The sequence below is a fragment of the Doryrhamphus excisus genome, chromosome 1 (assembly GCF_030265055.1).
Source record: "Doryrhamphus excisus isolate RoL2022-K1 chromosome 1, RoL_Dexc_1.0, whole genome shotgun sequence".
Classification (NCBI taxonomy): domain Eukaryota; kingdom Metazoa; phylum Chordata; class Actinopteri; order Syngnathiformes; family Syngnathidae; genus Doryrhamphus; species Doryrhamphus excisus.
Genome location: NC_080466.1, coordinates 19,677,278 through 19,703,933, shown reverse-complemented (window position 1 = coordinate 19,703,933; position 26,656 = coordinate 19,677,278). Strand labels below are relative to the sequence as shown.

The window sequence follows — 26,656 nt, the reverse complement described above, 5'->3', positions numbered from 1 at the left end:
CTGGTGAATGCTGCAGCCTGTGCAGCAGAGCATGCATAACAAGCTGGCTACAACCACACACGCAGGGGAAGACAATTTCCCGCTCTGGCGGCCAACGCACACAGCTCAGTATCAAACCCGAGGACGAAAGACGGGCCGAGCCGTTGTCTTTGGAGCTACCATTCTAAATGCCAGGTTGTCGTGCTAAAGGTGTTGAAAAAAAATGATGGGGCAATTTTCTGCTGATTGTGGCTTAAGGTCTCTGGACAGCCATGACACCTCGTGAGCCTCACTGAACCTGGCAGATGATGGCGGTCTGTCGGCGGGTGGGAAGAAGGAAATGGTTTCAATGGTAAATCCCACAACAAGCATAGAGTTCTGCTTGCTAAATCCTTACTGGACTTGCGTTTCAATGCAGATAGCGATACCACAGTGTGTAACTCACCAACTAATCACAAAAACCCTTGTAAAAGATGTCATTTTTCCACCTTTTATGGATGGAAAACGGGGGCGAAGTCGCTACAGCAATTTTTGGGAGGTAGTATCAAAGCGGTAAGAGAGGACGGCAACTGTGAAGAAGGGAATCCTGCCCTGTGGTATCGAAAGCAATTGTCGCTGTCCAACAATTGTTGTATACCAGACACCGTTACCGCCACGTCTGTGTGAACATAAGCGCAGTTATGGCAATTTGTCCTCCTTTTATAGGTTCTGTTTAAAAGGCAAAAACTGAAATGTTGGATTCCAGACAATTTTGCTGAATCGTCACCTTTTTCTGTGTCTCTGTTGCGTATAAAAAAGGACACGGAATTGTGTAATAGTGGGAAAAACTCAACAACTTCTCACTTTCTGAGGTAGTATCTGAGCTGTAACAGAGGCGGAACAGAAATTGGTGTAAAGGAATTCTGTAGTGACAGGACATGGGTGCGTAGTTTTAACATCATCGGATTACAGGATGCTGTGTAGATATGACAAAAGGGATTCTATGTCGATGGAAAATGTGGCAAATGTACCGTGGTGTGAAAAAGTGTTTGCCACATTCCTGATTTCTTATTTTGTTGCATGTTTTGAACATGCATCAGATTACAATTGAATGCATCACATAATCAGTTCACAGTTACACATGTTTTTTTTTTTTACCATTATTAGAGACATCTAGACATGAAATAACACCCCTACAATCGCATTTAGACTACTATTGTTCATTATTTTTGCCACATTGCTAATGCATAGAATAATGGATCACTGCATGGACCCAAGAACTTACCACTTCCACACGGAACAGAGAACTTTTTTCACTCTTATGACAGATGTACCATGTGTGTGTCCCACCTAGTCTTTAAGCATTAAATGAAGCCTGCTTGGATGAGAGTCGAAACGTCTTTTAAGAAATGGTAGTAGTAATGCCAAGGTTATATTTATTCAAGCCAATGAGGAAGAGTTGGTTAAGGCTAACAATGTGGCATTTAATGCTATTTTGGTAATGGTTCTATTTCATTTGAACATGCATCAGATTACAATTGAATGCATTACATAATCAGTTCACAGTTCCACATGTCCAAAAGGAGTAGGAAGAAGCAAAGCTTATTAAATCCTACCCCTCTATCTGGTACTTTTACAATCAGTAACTGTTATATTTGTTCACTTCCTGCTTTCCTAATATAGTTTAAGGTTTTTTTTGTTGTTTTTTTTTTTTGGTCACGTACCGAACTTCGATGTAATAATATGAGCATCCAATGACATAATGGGTACCATAGTAAGTGTCAATATAGTGATATATATAGCACATCATGACTGGTTCAAGACTCTTCATCCTTGTATTTAGCAAACATCAACTGCTTGTATTGTTTCTTGAATTGGCTCATCGTTGTGCATTGTCATACGTAAATGTTCAAACAAAATAAAAAAATGACAACACAATTCAACACAATATGCAGTTTTTATATGAAACTTAACCTAACCATTTTCTCCCCTAATACTAAAAAGTTTCATTTAAAAACTGCATTTTGTGTTCAGTAGTGTTGTAATTGACTAATATTGAAATGTATGTCATGATCTGTGACAAAAAAGTGTGACAAAAAACATACTAGTGTATGTCAAATTATTTTTTTACGGATTTTGCTGGATGGTAAGAATGACCACAAATATTAAAAATGACCTATTATGCTTTCCCCACTTTTCTGACCTATAAATGTAGTTAGAATGTTGTATTGTCAGGTTAAATGATGCCAAGGTTTCAGATAATAAGGTCTTCATATTTGGAAGTGAGGCCTGAAAGAACTTTGGGATGGCTCTGAATGCTCGATTTCAGAGAGTTTTGGCTCACACTGGCTCCCTGTGACATCACAATGAGTCAGACTTCCTTATATGGATGTACCAAGGTGTGCCTGCCCTCCTCCTCACTCAGTTGCACTCTTTTGTGGAAGATTTCACCGTATTAGCACCGTGTTCATTTTGTGTAGTAGTAAACGGTTGTAGCAACCTGTGTAGCATTATAGCATTATAGAGTGTGCATACAGGGAGAGAATTACATGCTGATGTCTAGAACATGCAATGACCACATTTCTATTCCAGTGCAATGTCTCCCCGTGCATGCGTGGGTTTTCTCTGGGTACTCCAGTTTCCTCCTACATTCCAAAAACATGCTAGGTTAATTGGCGACTCCAAATTGTCCATAGGCATGAATGTGAGTGTGATTGTTGGTCCATAGTATGTGCCTCTTGCCCGAATACAGCTGTGATAGGCTCCAGCATACCTGCGAATCTAGTGAGGATAAGCCGCATAGAAAATGGATGGATGGTTATTGTGTGTAGCTGCTCTATAGGAGTCCACATTTCAATACAAAGGGCCAAAAAATGAGCATAATACTGCAGGTCTCCTTTAAGACAATACGGTGTCGACAAAGTTAAATTTTCAATGGTTACGTTACTTTCCGGCACATGATGAAAATGACTACAGCAGCTTGTTTAGCTCCACCCTATTATTCAACCAAACAGGACTGCTGCCACAACTGGTTAATCCAAGAAAACGGTTATAGTGTTGGGTATTTTGAAACCATTTATAATACAAAACCAGAACAGAAACTAGCAAAATGTGCAAATTGAACAGTACAAAACAAAAAAAAAAACACAAACAATGGAAACGAGGACTAAGAAAGAAGGTCTTCAGTACACAAGACCTCCACCCACTACATCCAGGCTAAGGCCAATCCTCCCCCTTTTCTCTCTTTTTTTGCACACAAATAATAAAAAGGCATGAAGAGTCCACAACCCTGCCCCCTCGTCTACCCTGCAGCCTTGGAGTCGTACCGAGCTGTGGCCAGAGATAAACCACTCAAGACGATGAGGGCGATAATGGCAGACGCCACAGCGCCTCAGAATTCAATCAGCGCCGGAACGTCAGCGCGGATGAATGTAAAAGTGAAATATGCTCGCCTGCGCCGGCGAAAAGACGCCACACAGGGCTCTGGGAGGAACAACAACAGCGATGAGGAGGAGGAGGAAGGTGAGTGGAAGAAGCGAGTGGAAAATGAAAATGATGTGTCTTCTCGCTGCACAATCCCACAGCGGCATCCTGAGCAGAGCGACTTTAAGCACAGACTGCGAATAAATTACCCTTTTGAACTCAGGGTGATTGCAAATGTGCCCCGGTTTCTCTTGAGACGTGTCTGGCGCTAACCCTGTGCTAACAGCTCGCCTCACACCAGCACCACCGCACATACGCTCAGGCATGCAATCACTGGGAAACTTTTAATTCACCGTCATTACTAGTGGATTTATTTGTTTCAGCATACTTGACTTTTTGCTTGTCCAGATAACCTCAACAATTTACAGAAAGATGGGGAAGTAAGTATGGATCATTGGAAAGGAACGCTTTTTGGAGGAGTATGCATGTTCTTCTTCCCCCCTTTAGTGGGTTTAAACCTCTTAGGGTTCATTTTTTAGCCAATTCCCTTGACCGCAGATCTGGATGCTACCTGTGTGCTAAGGATGGATTAAAAGTAGTAGTCTGGTCAATAGCCACGTATACATGAGGAGTTTTTCTCTTTCCGAATGACCTTTCCGAAAGCAATGGTATCCATGGAAAGGAATATTCCAATCGCGTGTCTACATGCGGCGCTATAATCAACCAGAATAGTCAATGGGGCATGCGCAGTAAAGCGTAAACACCAACATCACGTGATACCAACTTCCTCGAGTTTTTCTTTCACTTGTTGGAATAACTCCGTATTGCCAGTTTTTCCTTCGTCCAGTCTTGAAATTTAGTTTGAACCAAAAACAAACGTATTTTCTTTTTTAATAAAACTGGACTTGTGAATGGCGTATAGAAGGGTTTAGATTCTGTTCCACAGATGGAGGTAATGCACACAAAAGCTGCTTGCCAACCGCCAATAAACAACAGAAGAAGAAAAACACCACGAAGAAGAACGCAGTCTGACAACTTTCCGATTGAGCGGGTACAAGATACCTCAATCGGATTGGTTAAAGGAATATTCCACCCCTGTGAATCCGATTATATATTCATTCGGATTGGCACTTTTTTTCGGAATGAGGTGTATAAAAAAGGTTACATTCTTTCTGTTTGAGCAAATAACCTGAATGGAATTGGAATATTTGGGTCCATGTAAACGTGGCTAATGACTTAGTACACCTTAGCTTGATGGCAACCATGTTTTTCCAACCAATCTTGCTCAAATTTGAATGAAATGAGCTTGTCAGTCCCCTAATGTTGCGTACCGAAGTCTGTGGCGATTCAGCAAAACACCCTAAAGTTATCGTATATATTGGTAGAATGACTTAGGAGGACTTAGAACGACTTAGGAGGTGAAACTTTAGGGGTTTAATAACAGCGCCACCATGTGGTGCATATGGCAGAAAAATGGTGCATGTATGCAGTAATTCAGGAATAGAATAGTTAGCTTAGACAAACCCAGAAAGTACTTTCTAGCCAAATAGTAGAGAACTGGTCTGTGAGCAGTATCATGCCATGATGCCATGCACTCAAATCAGCGCAGCGGTGAGCCTTCAGGAATCAGGAAAAAGGCAAGCCAGGCATAATTTTCATCACGGTCAAGTAGGGAGGCAGCCATACATTCAGGGTACGAAGCAGTGAAAGAGCGGCGCAGTCGGCCTTAACTGATGGGTTATGTATTGCCTGTCACTTTATTCTGCCGGAATATTGGGGCGTTGCCAGGCTCAAACCTGGAAGGTAGTGCAATCCATCACCTTTGCTGCAAGGTAGAGGCTATGGGGGGGGGGGAATCTCATCTTGGAGCTTGTAGCCAATATTACCATCGCCCAATGCCATTTATAAAAGGTACCGCTCTCCAAGGCCGTCATCACGGACGGAACGCTCATCTAGTCAGCCACACGCCATTGACCCCCGGCCTGCAACGCAGCAACGTTGCAAGAAAATGCTGCATATGACTCCAATTTTAGGGGTCTAGAGTTTTTTTTTTAGCTGCCTTTGCTTCCTGTTTCCTTTTAAAATAACACTTAGAGATTGTGGTAGTAATCATTCATACATTTTCTATGTCTCTTATGTCTCCCTGGGTCACAGAGGTATGCTGGAGCCTATCCCAGCATATGGGACTGGTTGTCAGACAATGACATCAATCACACTCACATTCATACTTATGGACACCGTCACAAATGAACGTAGAAACCGGAGTACCCAAACTACCCACTCACCTACAGAGATGCCCAAGCCCACCCAGGTCATCCCAGTCTCCTGACTATGCGATCAACATTCTAAACACTTATTCACCGTGCAGCTCAAAATAATCACTCCGTCTTGAAGAATTAATGTGAAGTAAAATAGGGTGCAATACTTGGCTGCAACCACCAGAGGCACTAATGATGACATTTCAAAATGTTTTCTTTTCATTCATTCATTCATTCATTTTCTATCGCTTTTCCTCACGAGAGTCGCTGGAGCCTATCCCAGCTGTCTTTGGGCGAGAGGCGGGGTACACCCTGGACTGGTGGCCAGCCAATCACAGGGCACATATAGACAAACAACCATTCACACTCACATTCATACCGATGGACAATTTGGAGTCACCAATTGACCTAGCATGTTTTTGGAAAAAGTACCCGGAGAAAACCCACACATGCACGGGGAGAACATGCAAACTCCACACAGAGATGGCCGAGGGTGGAATTGAACCCTGGTCTCCTGCCGCATGTCAGCATAATGTCAGCAATGCGATGTGTCACATTAAATTCGACATTTTTGATGTTAAATTGCCCAAAACAACTGTAATATATATTTATATATTTAATATCCAGTTATGTATTGTTCCGGCAATAGAAAATATGTAAAATATATGTACATGTATATGTCTGTGTGTGTGTGTGTGTGTATATATATATATATATATATATATATATATATATATATATATATATATATACAGTCATGGTTATATTAATATGTTTATATGAATATTGTAAAATGTAATTAAAATACATAAACAAAACTATTTTAAAAGACATATTCATATATTTTATTATACTAAAATACATTTGGATGGATGAATATTTAAGATAAAATCATATACTAACAATAGTGAAAAGCCTATCCATAAGAATAATATAGATGATTAGACATAAATACAATATTACCACATTAAGTCAAACAATATATTTATTTCAGGTTATTTACCCCGAGAAAGGGAATATTTAAATACGCGCCCTTCCTGAATTTAATTGTTGTGTGACTAAAGCTTACTGACAACAACTCACATGTGATTGCATGCCAGCACTGAAGAACAGCGACAATCGTTTACTTCAAGGTCCAGCCTTGTGCACCAGGCATCCATTGGAGCAAATCAAGCTAAGTGTATTGCGGATGTTTGTGAGTAATGAGGAATTTGGCAGTTTTTTGCTGACTCGGCTCATACAGTGTGTGTGTTGGGGGGTGGGATGGGGGGGGGGCAGGAGATGTATGATGGTGTGCTTAAGAGCTGCGCCTGCGAGAGGCGGGGTGGTCACAGGGGGGAGATTAGGCTGGGGGGCAGCGGAGGAAAACCAAATCCATCTCCATCTCAGAAACATCCTAAAGCAGATTACGAAGTTCAGCAGGAGCCGGGAGAGCGAGAAAGAGAGGCGGGGAGGGAGGAGGGAGTTAGAGCAGACGAGTCTGAAATGAATGAAGGCGAAAGCAATTAGCATAGATGCAATTCTGGCATCGTCCCCTGACTTGATTTTTGACCTTCGCAAAGCGTCTTGCCAAATATCGCCGACGTGCAGATGGACCATATGGCAAAGTGCTGCTGGAGGCTGAGCTCAGTGTGACTCACAGCCGCTGCTTGCTAATAGGGAATGTAATTAGAGTGACGTATAACTGTAGGACATAGATTTTACAAGACTTGCATAGGAGCGGATTGGCCGGCTATCTTCAAAGACACCGGGTAGTTAAATGGAGCACGTTATATGGAAAAGTGCAATTCGGTGGGAGCCATAAAACAGAATGCCACCAAAGTCGTGAGGCAAACTACATTTTTCCGGACAAATACACCTTTAAAGTCTTTTGTGACACCTATTCCAAAAAGAAGAGCCCCAATAAGGGTGTTAAAAAGAGTTCACAATTGCAAATAAGTCTCTTTATCTTTCATTTGACGTTCAACGTTTACATTTACAGAGCACCTGAACAACCACGTGCACACATGCACAAAATAGACATGTCAACTTTGGGTAGCAACAACATAGAATCAAAAATGCAGGCAGTTGATGTTTGCTAAATACAAGGATGAAGAGTCTTGAACCAGTCATGATGTGCTATACCTATCACTATATTGATATTTACTATAATAATAATACATTTTATTTGTATAGCGCTTTTGAAAATACTCAAAGACACTTTACAGAAAAATGGAGTTGAATAAAAGCAAGTAAACAGAGTAAAAGATATGTTAAAATACAACTATGGTACCCATTATGTCATTGTATGGTCATATCACCTCGTACTTAATACTCGGTACGTAATAAAATAATAATAATAATAATAAAAAAAAAACCTGAAACTATATTATGAAAGCAGGAAGTGAACAAATGTAACAGTTACTGATTGTAAAAGTACCAGATGGAGGGGTAGGATTGAATAAGCTTCGCTTCTTCCTACTCCTTTTGGACATGTGGAACTGTGAACTGATTATGTGATGCACTCAATTGTAATCTGACGCATGTTCAAATGAAATAGAACCATTACCAAAATAGCATTAAATGCCACATTGTTAGCCTTAACCAACTCTTCCTCATTGGCTTGAATAAATATAACCTTGGCATTACTACTACCATTTCTTAAAAGACGTTTCGACTCTCATCCAAGCAGGCTTCATTTAATGCTTAAAGACTAGGTGGGCCACACACATGGTACGTCTGTCATAAGAGAGTGAAAAAAGTTCTCTGTTCCGTGTGGAAGTGGTAAGTTCTTGGGTCCATGCAGTGATCCATTATTCTATGCATTAGCAATGTGGCAAAAATAATGAACAATAGTAGTCTAAATGCGATTGTAGGGGTGTTATTTCATGTCTAGATGTCTCTAATAATGGTAAAAAAAACAAACATACTGTATTTGGAAAGTCATAAATAGGTTTTCCATATTGTAAGATTGAATCCTACTTCATGGAAATTCCCTTACTGTGATGATATCCATCCTCAATAAGCTTGGTAATACCATGTCTTGTTATATTGTGTTTTTGTATAATATCGATGGTTTTTATAGTGGGTTCGTAGGTAGTAGGTTAAGTCCCCACTGAAGGTTCTATGGGGAATGTCTTTTTTCGAGATCTGATCCAGCGTGTTATCATCATTAATCATCAAGAGGTTCCACCAACAGTCATCTAGGTTCTAAATGCAATGACATCCACATGATGGAGAGCCGGTAAAACCCAACCTGTTCCCCACTATGGACGCGGCCCATTCACTGATGTCACAGCAGATGTTCTCCATCAGCTGCTAAAGACAAAACACCTGCTGGATACATGACATCACTGGCTGGGGTCGGGGGCGTGGTCAGAAGATGCAGAGCGACATCCGTCTCCGGTAATGTGCCTCAGTAGGAGATTACCATTAAATTTTGGGATATTTGCCAACATTGCTCGAGGAGCCGGGACACTAATGTATAATTTCAAACATGACGGAGGAAGCACGGGTGCATGGGAATGTAATTTCTCCGAGACACGCAGACACGGTGACGTTTCCATTTGTCATGCGAGGAAAATCCCTGCCCACACAGATGGAGGCTGAGCCCAGCGCGCCCTCGGGTCAGAGGCAGCCGTCTGCAGTCAAGATCACCTTCCCGCCTCTAAGTACAACAGCGCCTGCCTCCATTTCAATTAGCTTTATATAAGTACCCTTGTCCATGCAGGCGATCTGACACAAGGCTGCTAGGGAAGCTCATTTCTCTGAGAGCAAACCTCATATGCCAGACAGGAAGACGTGAAATTTGGGGTAAACAAAGCAAACCGATGCTTGAGGAGGTCGGGAGTTACTGATGCTTGAAGTCTCTAGCAGGAATGAAAGTCAGACGTATCGATGTATTTGAAGATAAATTAATAAATAAATGAATTATTGTAATGATGTATAACATTAGAGTTCGGGGCCACTCCAAATTGTGCATAGGTATGAATGTGAGTGTGAATGGTTGTTTGTCTATATGTGCCCTGTGATTGGCTGGCGACCAGTCCAGGGTGCACCCCGCCTCTCGCCGAAGACAGCTGGGATAGGCTCCAGCACCCCCGCGACCCTCGTGAGGATAAGCGGTAGAAAATGAATGAATTAGCGTTCAAATTATTTCGTAAGAGGCTGGATGGTACAGTGGAAGAAGTACATTTGAAACACTTATATGCTAGGACTACGTTAAAAAGCCATAGCATTTCAAACTATGGATGAGCCAATTCAAGAAACAATACAAGCAGTTGATGTTTGCTAAATACAAGGATGAAGAGTCTTGAACCAGTCATGATGTGCTATATATATCACTATATTGACACTTACTATGGTACACATTATGTCATTGGATGCTCTTATCACCTCGTACTTCGGTACGTGACAAAAAATTAAAAATATCAAACTTAAACTATATTAGGAAAGCAGGAAGTGAACAAATGTAACAGTTACTGATTGTAAAAGTACCAGATGGAGGGGTAGGATTTAATAAGCTTTGCTTCTTCCTACTCCTTTTGGACATGTGGAACTGTGAACTGATTATGGGATGCACTCAATTGTGATCTGATGCACGTTCAAATGAAATTAAACCATTACCATTACCATTACAGTGGGTAACACCTCCCAGTCGCAGTGAATGGCAATGAGTAACAATAGTCGAAAACCCAAACAAAGCATCCGTACATTGGATGCTTTGTGAAGAATGGAAAGTGGTTCTTGTAGAGTTGGGAGTCCGGTTCAGGAATCCTTGATAATAAGTGTGTGTGCTTTAATGGTTCATAGAAAATACACAGAACGATGAACAACTTTGTATCTGTCTCCTTCTTTCCTTCTTTTTACGCACTGCTTTGAGTGTGAATTATACTTTCGAGGACACTGCGTATTTCTGAGTGTGCATTTTTGTTTAAAATATAGCTAAAAGCTGGCAACTGCCAGACCTTTGATAAAGAAGGTGAGAAACACTATTGAATTCAAGAAGGAACTCGTATCAAAATACAAAGGTAGCTAGCGTCTGTTAGAAAAGGTTTGGGTTCCTTAGTTAACACAGGTTGCAGGGGGAATGGTTTAACAGCGACACACAACAGATAGTATGTATGTGTGAAATGATGATTGTACCTGCTACTGAAGTGTACAATAACGTTCAAGGAAGCAAGGAAACACCTTGAACAATCTACTCTTTTAAGTTTTTTTTTTGGTGTCTGGAATGGATTAATTGGATTTATATTATTTCTTATGGGGAAACATGTATTTGTTTTTTCTCTGACCTTTTAAAACAGATTAATGATGAAAACTCAAGTTCCACTGTAAACTAGAGTAACAATTTATAGGGCATTTCTGTATATAAATGAAGCAATAACCTACAGAAGAGCTGATGATGAAATGCATTATTGCTGCGCCGGACATGCGCCTAACATTTTGATACCTGAGGGATCCGTTATGGAAATCTGAAATTTCCCAGCCTAGGTTGCAGCCCTTTGAACAGCGAGCGTGAAGCAGCGTGGGCGTAACGAAGGGAGGAAGGAAGCTAAGCAAGGCGACGTGCTGCCACTTCTCTGAAATGTTAAATTGAAATGCAAAGCAGGAGCAGGCCTTCTTGTTTGGAGCAGATTTGCCAGCATCTGTGTGGGAGCCCTTCCACTCAGAGGGTCTTTACGCACGACAAGGCATATTTACTGGAAATCAACTTAATATTTAGGTTAGGGTTAGTGACGGCAAAGATCTCAAGTGGAATATCAATCAGTAGGGACTGGATGTAAATGACCTGGCCGCCAAATGCAGGAAGACACACATACTTCATTAAATGGATAGCTTGGATCGTGTAGTGTAACAGTGTAGTGCATCAACGGTGACTTGCCCCCCCACTTCGTCCCGTGAGCAGAGTTGTGTTCAGAACATAGGTCCAGCGTTCAAACGACAAATGCATTTACATCATTACAAAAAAAAATCAGATGTCAAAATCATTCGGTATTACTGAGCATCCATCATTGTGTATGTGTTCTACAGTGTTTACATACACAGCTTTGGAACATGTAAGCTCGCATTACCCGAACTATCCCTGTATGTATGCTATGTAGGTTCTGGACAAATACTCAATAAAGTCGTAAGTTAAAAAAAAAGTATGCAGAAAAACACAAAGGGACATGATTAACCTATTTTTCCAAAGAAAAACTGTTCTGGGCTCCACAGTGGTACACTTACTACAATAAGTAAATTCATTCATTCATTCATTTTCCACCGCTTTTCCTCACGAGGGTCGCGGGGGTGCTGGAGCTTATGCCAGCTGTCTTCGGGCGAGAGGCGGGGTGCACCCTGGACTGGTCGCCAGCCAATCACAGGGCACATATAGACAAACAACCATTCACACTCACATTCATACCTATGGACAATTTGGAGTCGCCAATTAACCTAGCATGTTTTTGGAATGTGGGAGGAACCCGGAGTACCCGGAGAAAACCCATGCATGCACAGAGAGAACATGCAACATCTCCACACAGAGATGGCACAGAGATGGCTGAGGATGGAATTGAACCCTGGTCTCCTAGCTGTGAGGTCTGCACGCTAACCACTCGACTGCTGTGCAGCCGAGTAAATTAATTAAACAGAAAATTCTAGCATTTCAAATAAGAAAACCAAATAAACCAAATACAATCAGCTAGTCTGAGTTAGCAATCACATAAATGCTTCAACCTTCAATGAACAACATGGAAGTTAGCCAGGCTACCAAAGGTGCCACACATTTACCGTAGTATGGAGCGACATATTTTCACAAGACATTAATAAAATTATATTTACAAATCCATCCATCCATCCATCCATCCATCTTCTACCGCTTATCTAAGGTCGGGTTGTGGCGTCAGCAGCCCAAGCAGGGAGGCCCAGACTTCCCACTCCCCGGCCACTTCCTCCAGCTCCTACCGGCGGATCGAGAGACATTCCCAGGCCATTTGGGAGGCATAGTCTCTCCAACGTGTCCTGGGTCTTCTCCGAGGTCTGCCTCCCCAGGGAGGCGTCCAGGAGGTGGCCCAAGCCACCTCATCTGGCTCCTCTGAATGCGGAGGGGTAGCGGTTCTACTCTCTCGGATGTCAGTGCTTCTCACCTTATCTCTAAGGAAGAGCCCAGCGATCTTGTCCTTTCGGTCACTACCCAAAGCTCATGACCATAGGTTCCACTACACTCCTGATACAAAATTTAACACCAGTTGAAAAACGGTATCATGTGCATGAAAAATGACGTTCTCAGTAGAGCTTCAAAATCCAAAAAGAAGAAATCAGCTGGGATAGGCTCCAGCATACCACCATGACCCGAGTGAGGATAAGCGGCTAAGAAAATGGATAGTAAGTAATTTATTGCCAACAACCACAAAAGCGAAAAGGACTGTTCATCAGCTGATCAAAGGTTTAAGACAAAATGTGGATTCCCTGTCATTTTCTGTCAGGTATATACAAAGTCATGGTCTTTTGATGGCAAAGGCAAAAAAGCATTCTCTCTTTGTACGTGGACAAATTGTTGAGCTGCATAAGCAAGGCCTCCGAGGTCGGAAGCAGTAAGACTAACTTCTTCAAAGATCCCTAGGGTTGTGGGACAAACGAGTCAAGCGGTAGACCCTAAAAACATGTCACTGGGACTGAGTCTAAGGATCTGATTTGCTGTCTGTTAAGACACGGGATGACCCTCGGCTCAAATGAAGGTTATTGCTGGTGCCGAGTGTAGTCCAATTACCATTAGACAGCGTCTGCGAGAGAAGGGTACGCCACAAAATTGCCAGTTTGGATTTTGCACAAAAGCACGAAATATAAAATATAACCTTGATGGTTCAGATGCTTTCCAACATTACTGGTATGACGATCCCACCTGAGATGTTTTCGACCTGCCCCAGTGTAAGGGCAGGGGCGCCATCTTGATCTGGGGTGCTTTTCCCTTCCCTACGTATGTGAAGATGATGCAGATGGCATCCCTAATGACTGAAGGCCGTGTAATGATTGTTTTTTGGTTCATAATGCCCGTCTTCCAGAGGAATAACCTCACTCTTTCGGACCATCCCATGTGTTCCCCTGATCTAAATCCAACTGAGAACATTTAGGGATGGAACGCAAGAGAAGTTTACAAAAACAGTACCAGTTCCAGACTGTGGATGCCCTCTGTGAAGCTATCGTCACCGCCTGGAGCAACATTTCCACTAGCCTTCTAAAATCACTGGCATCAAACATGCCCAAACCAATGTGACTAACAAGAATGTTTAGACAGAAAAGAATTGCAAAATGTTCGCAAAATGTTCGCAAATGAATCGCAAGATCCAACCTTCGGTACGAGGTACATTATTCATTCATTCATTTTCTACCGCTTTTTCCTCACGAGGGTCGCGGGGGTGCTGGAGCCTATCCCAGCTGTCTTCGGGCGAGAGGCGGGGTACACCCTGGACTGGTCGCCAGCCAATCACAGAGGTACATTATTAAAAAAAAAAACTTAAATTGTATTATGGAAGGCGGCACGGTGGTCTAGTGGTTAGCGCGCAGACCTCAAAGCTAGGAGACCAGGGTTCAATTCCACCCTCGGCCATCTCTGTGTGGAGTTTGCATGTTCTCCCCCTGCATGTGTGGTTTTTCTCCGGGTACTCCGGTTTCCTCCCACATTCCAAAAACATGCTAGATTAATTGGCCACTCCAAATTGTCCATAGGTATGAATGTGAGTGTGAATGGTTGTTTGTCTATATGTGCCCTGTGATTGGCTGGCCACCAGTCCAGGGTGTACCCCGCCTCTTGCCCAAAGACAGCTGGGATAGGCTCCAGCACCCCTGCGACCCTCGTGAGGAAAAAGCGGTAGAAAATGAATGAATGAATGTATTATGGAAAGCAGGAAGTGAACAAATGTAACAGTTACTGATTGTAAAAGTACCAGATGGAGGGGTAGGATTTAATAAGCTTTGCTTCTTCCTACTCCTTTTGGACATGTGGAACTGTGAACTGATTATGTGATGCATTCAATTGTAATCTGATGCATGTTCAAATGAAATACAGTAAACCTCGGATATATCGGACTCAATTGTTCCCACTGGTTTTGTCCGATATAAGCGAAATCCGTTATATGCGTATACCGGAAAATGTCAGTTTTACACATATATCGGATTTATATCCGGTATATGTGTAAATCGGATTTTATCCGTTATAAAAAGGCACTTCCTTGACTATGTTTCCAATGTACCTGGACGCGCAGGCAACGCTGCAAACGCTGCAAATGACGTCGTATAGCGCGGCCTGTCACGATTCGGTGAATCGGAGCGCCACGATGCGGCCATCCGATATATGCGAGGGAAATTTAATGGAAATGCATTGGAACGGGACTGGAGATTTTGTCCGAAATAGGCGAAATCCGTTATAAAAAATCCGATATATGCAATGAATTTTTATTGGAAATGCATTACAGAAAAATTGGTTCTTTTTTATCTGTCTGTTGTGAGCGAATTTCCGATATATCCGAGTCCGATATATCCAAGGTTTACTGTAAAACCATTACCATTACCATTACTGTGCAAAATGTTTCAACTCGTCTTCAAATTTAGATCAGGAGTCCATAAAGCTAAGCCAATGCAGTGTGCTAAGGGCGGCAGCTAACAAAGGTGTAACCCACGCAGAGACCCTCTGCTTAGTCATTGCGGCTCCACGCTCATCAGATGGGGGGGGGGGGAGCGGTCACAGTTTGTCAAGACACAGCTTGCACGCTGAGCAGACTGAAATCACTCAGCACAGACGGATCTTTGAGGAGCGACAACAAACTGTGAACATCTCAATAGTTCATCAGCAAGTGGGAGACAAAGAGAAAGGAAGGAATATATCCACCTGATGTCATCAAGCATCATAAATCCTATCCACTGCCGGGGGCCACAGCCCGACTTCACACCACTATGACGCTCTCTAACCTCGGGGTTTCTGTCAGGGAGAAGGGGGGGTGGTGGTGGAAAAAAAAAAACCTTGAAATATCTTTCTGGGCATGGTGTCAGATGCTTGCCATGAAATATTCATAATGTGCGAGCAGAGCCACAATAGAGGAGGTGGCAGCGTGCGAGGATTTGACTTGCAGAAACGGGAGACGCTTAAAAAAACCACGTTGGCCGATTTATATCGGCGTCTCCGCCTGTCACTCACACATTCACTTTCACCTCAGCGCGCACGACGACGAACGACACCGGGGCGTACGCCACCGCCATCCTTTGAACCAACAAACTCTGTCAACGCATTCAAATTTGCACCAGGCATGTTGGATCACAATTCCATGAGCTAAAGCCAACCTAGCCTATCCTAGCCAACCTAGGATCATGGAATCGTGGAATGTAATATCCTTATGGATGTTAGCCATATTATTTCATATCATATTATTCATTCATTTTCTACCGCTTATCCTCACAAGGGTTGCGGGAGGTGCTGGAGCCTATCCCAGCTGTCTTCGGGCGAGATGCAGGGTACACCCTGGACTGGTGGCCAGCCAATCACAGGGCACATATAGACAAACAACCATTCACACTCACATTCATACCTATGGACAATTTGGAGTCGCCAATTAACCTAGCATGTTTTTGGAATGTGGGAGGAAACCGGAGTACCCGGAGAAAACCCACGCATGCACAGGGAGAACATGCAAACTCCACACAGAGATGGCCGAGGATGGGATTGAACCCTGGTCTCCTAGCTGTGAGGTCTGCGCACTAACCACTTGACCGCCGTGCAGCCCATATCATATTATATGAATTAATTTTTTTCACTATTGGACACCCCAACCAGTCACGCCAACTTCACTGTACTTGGTAATGGTAATGGTAATGGTAATGGTAATGGTTTTATTTCAATTGAACATGCATCAGATTACAATTGAATGCATCCCATAATCAGTTCACAGTTCCACATGTCCAAAAGGAGTAGGAAGAAGCAAAGCTTATTAAATCCTACCCCTCCATCTGGTACTTTTACAATCAGTAACTGTTACATTTGTTCACTTCCTGCTTTCCTAATATGGTTTAAGGTTGTTATTTTTTTATTTTTTCAATTTTTTTGTCCCGTACCGAAGTAGGAGGTGATATGACCATCCAATGACATAATGGGTACCATAGTAAGTGCCAATATAGTGATATATATAGCACATCATGACTGGTTCAAGACTCTTAGTACTTAGTGTAAAATGAAGCTAACCATCATAAAACATAAAAAAGAACACAACATATGCTTTTTATGGGTTATGAGAGCGTAAAGACAAACAGACAGATCGGAAACATAGAAAATCCCAGCAATTCGTGGGGGTAACATGCCAAGATCACTCGCAATTGGTAAAAAAAACAAAATAAGCCCATAAAAATGTTAGCTTTTCATACCCTCCCTCCAAACCCTCCTGCTAGCTCGACGTTGGAGTTCTCCTCTAATTTCAGATCAACGTTTGCAGCGAAAGTGACAGTTGTAATTATTAGACTAGATTCAGCTCCTGAACGCTCCCCTTGTTTCTTCTCAAAACTAATGAATGATAATGGAAGATGATCAATGAACAGATTAAACTGAAGTCACGGTGTAGCCTTTAGCCTGGACATCGGGCTACCACCGAGAGAAGACGTTTCTCCAACCCACATCTACTGCGCATAATTTATGATGATATATGAAGAGCTTGCAGCCAAAAGGCGCTAAATCCAATTTTCACTAAGTTGCATGTTTTTCATGAGTTTAATAGACCTCTGTCATGTGTATCCAAATCACATATTTTGGTCTTGAAATCATTTTTAAAAATATGAAAAAAAGTGATATAAAAGTGAAATTTATGCTTTCAACCAAAAGGCGCTATTTCCATTTCGGATTTCAACCAAAAGGAGCTAAATCCCTTTCTTTATTCTTTATTCTGATTGGCCCAAGTTTCCCATCTATTGATAATCTGACCAATCAGAGAGAAGAATACAATTGGCACTGCACATACAGAAAGTCAGTATCAGTGCGCATCCTGTTTTGTTTGTGTATATTAAGTACACGTATGATAGTTACAGTATGTTATGCAATTCAGGAGAACACAAATTGTGTTTTTACAGTATTCTGTAACATGGAAGTTTTTTTTACGCCATAAAAGGCATGTCTCTACCTTGACACCTCCAACTTTCATGAGAAACATTATTTTACTTGTACTACAAAACATACAATGTAAAGAGTTTGTAATGAGATGATTTTTGTCACTGTCACCTTCATGGTGCAGTCAAATATGAGCAGTGCTTTTAATAACATTTTTATTAATTTAATTAATAATTATTATTTTGTATTGTATGTTGAGAATGGCTTCTGTGTTGTAATTATTTTTTTAGCATAGCACATTAAAGCACCTTACATTCTTTTACAACAATGCCATTGAAGAAGTTAAAGGTGACTTCAAATTTATTTCAGCCAAAAGGCGCTAAATCCGAAAAAAATAAATAATTACAAAATATATATAAAATAACAAATGGTGTGTGCAGGATTTTTATAGCATGCATTTTTATGACCTATATTGATAGCTCTTTCATTTGCAATATAGACTTGATGACCAAATAGATTGATATGTGCGTAGTTAAAAATCATTGATTTTCTCGAAATCAGTCCAAATGGATTTAGCGCCTTTTGGTTGCAAGCTCTTCATATTAACGATATATTAACGATATATTGACGATCAAAGCTTGTGCTGCCGTAGCCAAACAAACATCTCACAGCACACAACTATGGTGCGTTAAAGGACCGCTGAAAAGTGCAAAATCTCACAATAATGATAAAACATTATCAGCAGAAGGTTATAAACAATTTGAATAATCAAATAATGTTTAGCATCTTATTAAGATTACAAATGGGGTTTGGGCATTGGGAGTGTTCTTCACTAATCTGTCCATTCCAAACAGACAAAACATGCGCAAAGCTGAAAACACGTCAATCATATTTTCCGAGGGTATTAAAACACTTTGTTCCCGAGATGTTCCGACGCATTTACCAAAGTCTTTTCTCACGCAACCTTTTTCATATACAAGCCTTCCGTAATGACGAGATACCTTTTAACTTCTCAGCCGGAGTCGGCATCAATAATTTACTCTCATGTGTTTAAAATTTAAAGTGCCACACATTAACGTCCTCGCGCACCTGCTCTTTTCACGCTTGTCCGTCCACCAACCGCCTCCCATCCTACCATCCATCTAACTCTCGCTTTTCTAGCCCTCATGCGCCATAATAAAGACAATGACAATGAGTTCTGTGTCACCATCGAAGCAGGGATGTTAAATCACACAAGGGCAGGTGGAGGCGACAGGCCACATAATATAAGGGCATTATCCGCCGGACGCCTCCGATTACGCTGTGGTCCTAATTGGCGGTAGTGGGGGAGAAAAAAAAAAAAAAAATAACACAAACAAAAAAAAAACGATGAATTCTTTAACAGTGCCACGCATTGGGGTTTGCCTGAGGAGGACAGCTTTTTGGCACCGTTGGAAGCTGACAGAACATCCATGCGGCACAGGAATGGAAAAAGGGGGGGCCGTGACGATGAATGAGGCGGCTGAGCCTAGCTTGCAGCGTAGATGCGTATAATTAAGCAGGATGCATCACGGTTCCGATGGCAAAATCCTATTGTCTTGACAGGGGCTTAAGGTTGCCCTTTAGGTGGAGATGCTTACCGCCTCCTTCCTTCCTTCCCCCCTCCCTCCCTTCCTCCGCAACCAAATTAATCTGCAGTTTTAAAGCTTGAATAAACCCGCTAAGTTAGAAATCCAGTCTGTCCCTCTGGCTTTCCTATTGCATTCCCTGTATTTCTATACCCCTGACTGGGAGCACTCAGTGTTATCGCCATGGAGGTAAAGGTTCTGGGGGGGAGGGGGTGAAGGTTACAGATTGCTCCTTATCTATTCCGAGCACACCTACAACAAATTAGACCTGGCCGCCGCCGCTGATTCGGTGCCCTCGCTCTCATTAAGAGGCTGAATCCGAGCTATTTTCCTCAAGGTCCCGCTTCCTATCTGCTTTTTTTTTTCCTGGCCTTGTCTTTTGAACACAATAAGCAAAGGCTCCCGAACAGACGTGCCACCTTCACATCGTTCTCATTTCATGTTGTCATATCAACATGACACAAAGGAGCCCGCGGGTGGGAGGGGATGCTGTGCTGTTTTCCACGCACGTGACTTGATGCCGGCCTCTGACATTTTGCTCATTTAAAAAAAAATCTGGGTGAAATCTGGGTGAAATCTGTTCAACCGGATAGCGGTCTGCTTTGTCCTGCTTTCCAGCCACATAAGCTTAGTCTTGTCGACTTGTAGATGCACCGCGCGGTGTTATTTTCGGAATTTTCCATCACTAAGCTTGCCTACATAATCAACTAAAGTTTTGATAACATTAACAGTGTTGTGTTGACACATTTTATTCAAGAGCATCCGCGACTGAGCGTCACACACGCGACCGAAAACCTTGAAAACGACATCAATTATGCATGCGAGGCATAACCTTCAAAGTCCAACTGAAGGTTGAATTTAAATTGTCGCATGGTCGGACGGTCTATTAATACATTGACGTCCTCGGTCAGACCTGTGCAAGGAAAAAGGATCCGTTTTGAACAACAAATACTGCTCCGGCGTCTTTTAGGAGCACTTATTGATCAATTAATTGAGCTTGACATGCTTTGGGTAGAATTCTCAGTTTAAGCCATAAATTATAATATCATATTATGACATCGATTCTCTGCTCGGGCATATCTGCGTGGAATTTCCATGTTCTCCATGTACTCTGGTTTCCTCCCACATTCCAAGAACATGCTAGGTTAATTGGCGACTCCAAATTGTCCATAGGTATGAATGTGAGTGTGAATGGTTGTTTGTCTATGTGTGCCCTGGGATTAGCTGGCAACCAGTCCGGGGTGTACCCCGCCTCTCGCCCGAAGACAGCTGGGATAGGCTCCAGCATGCCCGTAACCCTAGTGAGGATAAGCAGTATAGAAAATGTATGGATGGATATTATGACATTATATTAGGTTATATTGCAGTCACACTCAATAAACACAATACATCAGCAACAGGAAGGCTGCTTTACAGGGCAAACATGCTAGTTAAGTTTGTTAACTGCAATACTATATGGAAATTGAGGCAAAATTTCAGGAAACAAAAAAAAGTAGAATCATACTTAAGCTGGGGCGCATGAAAACGGAGTTTGATCATACTATAAATTGTAATTGTATCCAGAAAATTAAACCATAGAACAATGATTGAAGGGTCACATGGTCACATTATATGCAAGATTTCTTTGTAGTCATTCTCATGAAAAAGACATTAGCTGTCAACTTCCGGTCGTTCCGTTCCAAGTAAGGCCAAACTGTTTGTATCACCATGTCAACGAAAGCTGCCAAGAGCATATTTAACGATTTAAAGTTGAGTTGAACGCTGACACACATATGATCACATTTGCAAAGTTCCCGAAGAACCTTTGAGACGAATGTAGCTGCACAGGAAACGTTAGGTTAGATGAGACTCTTCTGCCAACCTAATCCATCCTGGAAGGAAAAAAGCGGGGTGAAAGCGAGAGGCGGAATCTGCTGCGGAACAGCATGGCGGTGACACAGGGCAACTCTCGAGGGCCTTGCATTAGTGTGCTAAATTAAAGGGGATATTAGATTAAATTGGCTCTCCGATTTCAGGGGTGTGAGTAAAATTCTGATTTGCATTTTTTTTTCCAACGCTGCTTACGATATAATTAGTTCAGGGCGATTCCCATGTGGAAAACGCTGACAGCCAAATCTAACTGGCTGCCAGTAGCTTATCATCTCTTGCAAGGCAAAAAGGTACACAAGGCGAGCATTTAGCAAGAGGATGTGACGGTCGGATTCAAAGTGTGGGATGGAGTTAGCATGTGGAGAAGTTTCTTCCCAGAATGCCTCTGAGCTTTAAACAATCCAGACAAGGAGGAAAAAGATCCCGATTCCCATAATGTTAACTTTAAAAGTGCACTTCAGACCCTCAAGGAGCTTGCATCCTATTTCCGTAAACAGAAAGTGCAGGTGTAATTACAGGTGCCTGGTCCAAAAATTACCACTATCAAAGTGCGCAATCGTAAAAAAACTCCCTGAAGATCCTTTTAAAGGTGGATATGTTTTCATGTTTGGTGAGTCTACCCATGCATTAAAAAATTGTGACACAAACTTCCTGGACATCTGTTTGAGACACCTGTTTGTGCACAAGATACGTCCGGGAACGGAACACAAGCTTCCGATTGTCACCTCTGTGGGTCTACAATCCCAGCCCATAACCCATCAGAAAGCCTTTTATTGGAACACATAAACTTTAGGATCGCCATTATTCCACCTTTAACCGTTTTCCTTACCCTGTGACACATGACATGCAAGTAAATATTAAAACCTGCACACTTCACAATTTTCTGCCTTATGGAGTCAGTCCTAATTGTACTAAAGTCATGTTAAGTCGCTTAATTAATTTTGAGACTAACCCAAACGTGTTCAGTTTTTCAGTGAAAATCAAACTTTGCCTCTCAATGTTCGATATATTTTTTTATATCAGGGAATTTAAACAATCGCAACCGGGCCGCACGTTTCACCTCTAATCCGATCACGTTTCATCAGTTCACGCTCAACGACTAGACGGGACCAAAACTAGTCTAGAAACTAACTAGATAGGACAGCTCTAGTCTAAGAAATTGGTGCAAGATACAAAGTATTTATATTCAATAGAGGAGGCATGTCCAGTTTTGTATTACCTTCGTTAGCATTGCATTCACATATAATCATGGCCACCATACTCCGCCCACTTCATATGGCATAGGCTACAACACTTAGCAATCTGGTATTTCTGATTCAGGTTTTGTCTTATTCAGGCAAATTCCCCAGAAGTTCATCGAGAAACACAATTTTAATCTGTCTTATTTTTTTGCCCTGAATTTGATGCATGGAATCCTGTTCAGATTAATGAAAGATGCATTTAATTTGTGTTTGCTACAGGACAGCATCTTCATCATAAACAAGTACACCAAGTTTGATCTAGGTCCGACCTTGTAAAGTTGGCTTATGAAGAGTTTCGTCTACGTGGGCACATCATCAATGTAACCTTCAAAAATTGCCGCCATCCTGTGCTGTAGGCTAAAAATCATTGTAATTTTGTGTTTAGTGCACAAAGTCCTGATTGTTGAGTACATTATCCCAAAGTTACGATCGGTGCAACACTCACCAAAATCATAAAACATAGCTGTTGCTAAGACATCAAACTGCGTCATACGTCACAACACTGTGAAGTTAATCTATAATCACAGAACACCCCTCCCGCCCCCAACACTTTCACCCCCCAAAAAAACTATTAGAAGAGATGACAATAACGTCCACATGATCTAACAGTCAAACCATTTTGCCCTAAGGTTGATGACTTGTACATACAGTAGGTCTTCGCCATCAGTGAATACATTCAAATAATACATGATGATAAACGTCTTCAAACTCAGCCCTCTAATTGGGTTCAAATAAACCTCTTGCGAAACAGTTGGTCTTCTGATTGTTTTTCTGTCTTAATTAGACCAAGGGCTATTTTACCAAAGACCAACGGAAACAATAACTGGACACATTAATATGTGAATTAACTTGATGGCTGTTTAAGCATACAGTAAACCCCTCCATAGTCACGGTTATATTTTTCTTTATGAATGGAATATGTTTGAAAACCGATTTCCGATCTTTTTTTAACATTATGAGAGCCATCTATAGATGAAATATACAGTAAACCTCAGATATATCGGATTCAATTGTTCCCACTGGTTTTGTCCGATATAAGCGAAATCCGTTATATGCGTATACCGGAAAATGTCCGTTTTACGCATATATCGGATTTATATCCGGTATATGCGTAAATCAGATTTTATCCGTTATAAAAAGGCACTTCCTTGACTATGTTTCCAATGTACCTGGACGCGCAGGCAACGCTGCAAATGACGTCGTATAGCGGCCTGTCACGATTCGGCGAATCGGAGCGCCACGATGCGGCCATCCGATATATGTGAGGGAAATTTAATGGAAATGCATTGGAACGGGACTGGAGATTTTGTCCGAAATAGGCGAAATCCGTTATAAAAAATCCGATATATGCAATGAATTTTTATTGGAAATGCATTACAGAAAAATTGGTTCTTTTTTATCTGTCCGTTGTGAGCGAATTTCCGATATATCCGAGTCCGATATATCCGAGGTTTACTGTAACACCATATAATCCCCTTTATAGTTGTATTTCCCAAGATAGTAGATATAATCAAAACAAATAAGTCATTAAGACAGTTTACCTTTCATGGGAGCACAATCCATGGTGGACGCAACATGACGTTGGGGGTTCAGAGTTGAGTTTTAGCTTGTTGTGGGCTATGGCCGCAACAGTAACAGGTGTTATGAATACATTCCAATTATTATTAATATTATGGTATTATTATTGCTGTGCCTGTTGTGACATCATTTCCTCCCACATTCCAAAACTTCATAATGTCCATAGTCCATGAGTGATATGAGTGTGTGATTTTTATCGAGTAGGCATTTTTGTGATGCAAATGTATTACTCTTTTGAACGCATATTGTTTTGAGAAGCCAATCTTAAGTGGCTCCCACCAACTAACTGGATTTACATAGGTATGAATGTGAGTGTGAATGGTTGTTTGTCTATATGAGCCCTGTGATTGGCTGGCCACCAGTCCAGGGTGTACCCCACCTCTCGCCCGAAGACAACTAGGATAGGCTCCAGCCTCCCCGCGACCCTCGTGAGGATAAGCGGTAGAAAATGAATGAATGAATGCTTAAATATGGATATTTTTTACTACTAATGAGACAACAGCATATTATTTTAATTACTGTTTCAAAAAACGCGATCGAGTGAGGGAGCAATGTCGGAACCGTGATGTAGCGAGGGACGACCTATGTTAAGACCAAGAATCTCCCAAGTGTAAACTTGGAAGGTGTTTTGAGAAATGCCATCAGCAGTCCCGCCATGGTTTTCAGCATCTCTCGGTGGTCGGAGGCTGAGGCTTTGCGGGATATTGATTCTCTCCATCTAGAGACGGTTTCCATAATTGGTTAAAATGACCGGGTGCCGAGAGGGATAGCTCTCTGCTGAAAACCATTTCCCAGCCCCGCTTGGAGTCGAGCCAAGCTCTGGGTTGTTCGGATATGTTCCAGCCCCAGTCTGACTGGCAGCAATTAGGGGTGTCTGAGCCAAGCTCAGCTTGCGCTTCGCACAAACACCCCTAATTACTGCCAATTAGGCTAGGCGGGTAGGCAGATTTGAGAAGCCGGGGGGATGTTCAGGCATGGGTGGGCATGGAAACAATTTTCAAGGGCTTAGAACGTGACTGGATGAAAAGGTTAATGCTTTGGAGTGCAAGGGGATAATAACAAAAGATGGGAAAGCCGAGCCCCGGTTCTCACCTCCAGCGACGAGCCCGGCTTCTTCTTCAATTCCTCGCATTTCCTAAATTTGCAGATCTGGTGGCCCGTTTTGCGGTTTCGACAACTGCTGCAGACACCACAGTTGATTAGCCGCCTGCAGGGTGCACAGACCCCACACCTTTTCCTTTTCTTCTTTGCCGGGTTTCCACTTGATGCCGAGGAATTATTCTGTGGGCAGTCTGCCAGATTGGCAATTTGAAACGCACTGTCTGTAACGGCTGCTGAGGCTGCGGGGGAGTGAAGGGCTGTCATGACGATGACCCCGGGAGGTAATGAGATGCCCCCTAAAGCCGGAATAGCTGAAAAAGTTCCAACACGTTCAGGGAGATTCATTATCTCTGCTTCGGCAGCGCCGCATTTCAGCTTGTTCATGCATTCTCCTGCTAAAGGTCTGCAGTGTTCGGGGGATAAGGTAGAGAGGAAATTATTATTTGCCATTTGCAGCGTCTCTGGCGGCACGCCAGGCTTACCCGGCCTCTGGGAGTCATTTCTATGCATGCTGGTCCTATTAGGGTTTATTGCTGCTGATTTCCTCCCCCAGAGCATGGCGTTATCGCAGTTCCAAGGGGACATGCCGATTCTGGCGCTGGGAAAAATGGGCGTCGTGATGCGGGCAATCTTGGCAGTTTGTGGAAATGCCCCATTGGTTTTGTAAAAGTTCGCAAAAGACCTGTACCTTTCCATTTCGGCGTTATAATCCAAAAGCTGGCTTAATCCACCATCCTGGAGATTATCCTTTTGTAAAAGAGAAACGTCGGCGTTCTGTCCGTTTTCGATGCAAAGCGCACTGTTTATGTTAGACATGGCTGAGAAGGGCTTGTCGTTGTTTAGGAGAGGCGGGCGAGATTACTGTGGCCTTGATCAAACTCGAGCTGTTTACCAACAGTGCCGTACCATCCTGGGTTAGCTTCTCCGGTGCTAAAAGTAGGGGGAAAGGGAAGAACAGTTACACACAAGAGATACTGACTCGAATTTTAGACACTTTTGTTTATAAAACATATAAACAAAGTCAATCCAGCTAGTCGGGTCTGATCTTGAACTTGATGAATCGTCAACAATGAAACAGACCAGTGTGTCATCATTATAATGATGATTCAAAAACACACTCTGAATATTATGTGATCTCATCCAGGTGCTTTTTACTCATTAGAAGAAAGTCGAAACATTTCAATACAAAACATTTTCATCTGGAAAGCTATAAACTGCAAATAAAGAACGTAAATAAACTACTTTGCATGCAAGAAATACCAAACAGGACCTAAGAACAGTTCTCCAAGAGGTATCCAAAATGAGTGAAAAATATTATACGGCATGCAAATATGTGTTATGGACATTTGCGGATTCAATGTTTTGGTGTACCAATTCTTGAGAGATTTAATTACGTAAATGCCCAGGCAGGCTATATGGTCCATGCACCATAGGTTACCCAAGAACACCTGCTGGTCCCCAAAGACAACACAAAAAAGCCACTGGTGTATCTGCATCCGGATTATGGACCAACTTGTGTCATCTGGTGTGTGTGTTATTGTGTGTGTGTGTGTGTGTGTGTGTGTGTGTGGTTCATTTCCT

General features: G+C 42.2%; 1 protein-coding gene across 1 annotated transcript in view; it reads right to left on the bottom strand.

Annotated features, from left to right (window-relative positions):
- cxxc4 (CXXC finger 4) overlaps positions 1 to 26,656 on the bottom strand; it is a 36,431-nt gene that overhangs the window by 8,674 nt on the left and 1,101 nt on the right. Inside the window, exon 2 of the mRNA XM_058059450.1 lies at positions 25,067 to 26,005. Within this exon, the coding sequence (XP_057915433.1) occupies positions 25,067 to 25,891 (825 nt within the window). The 5' untranslated portion in view covers positions 25,892 to 26,005. The remainder of the gene's footprint in view (positions 1 to 25,066; positions 26,006 to 26,656) is intronic.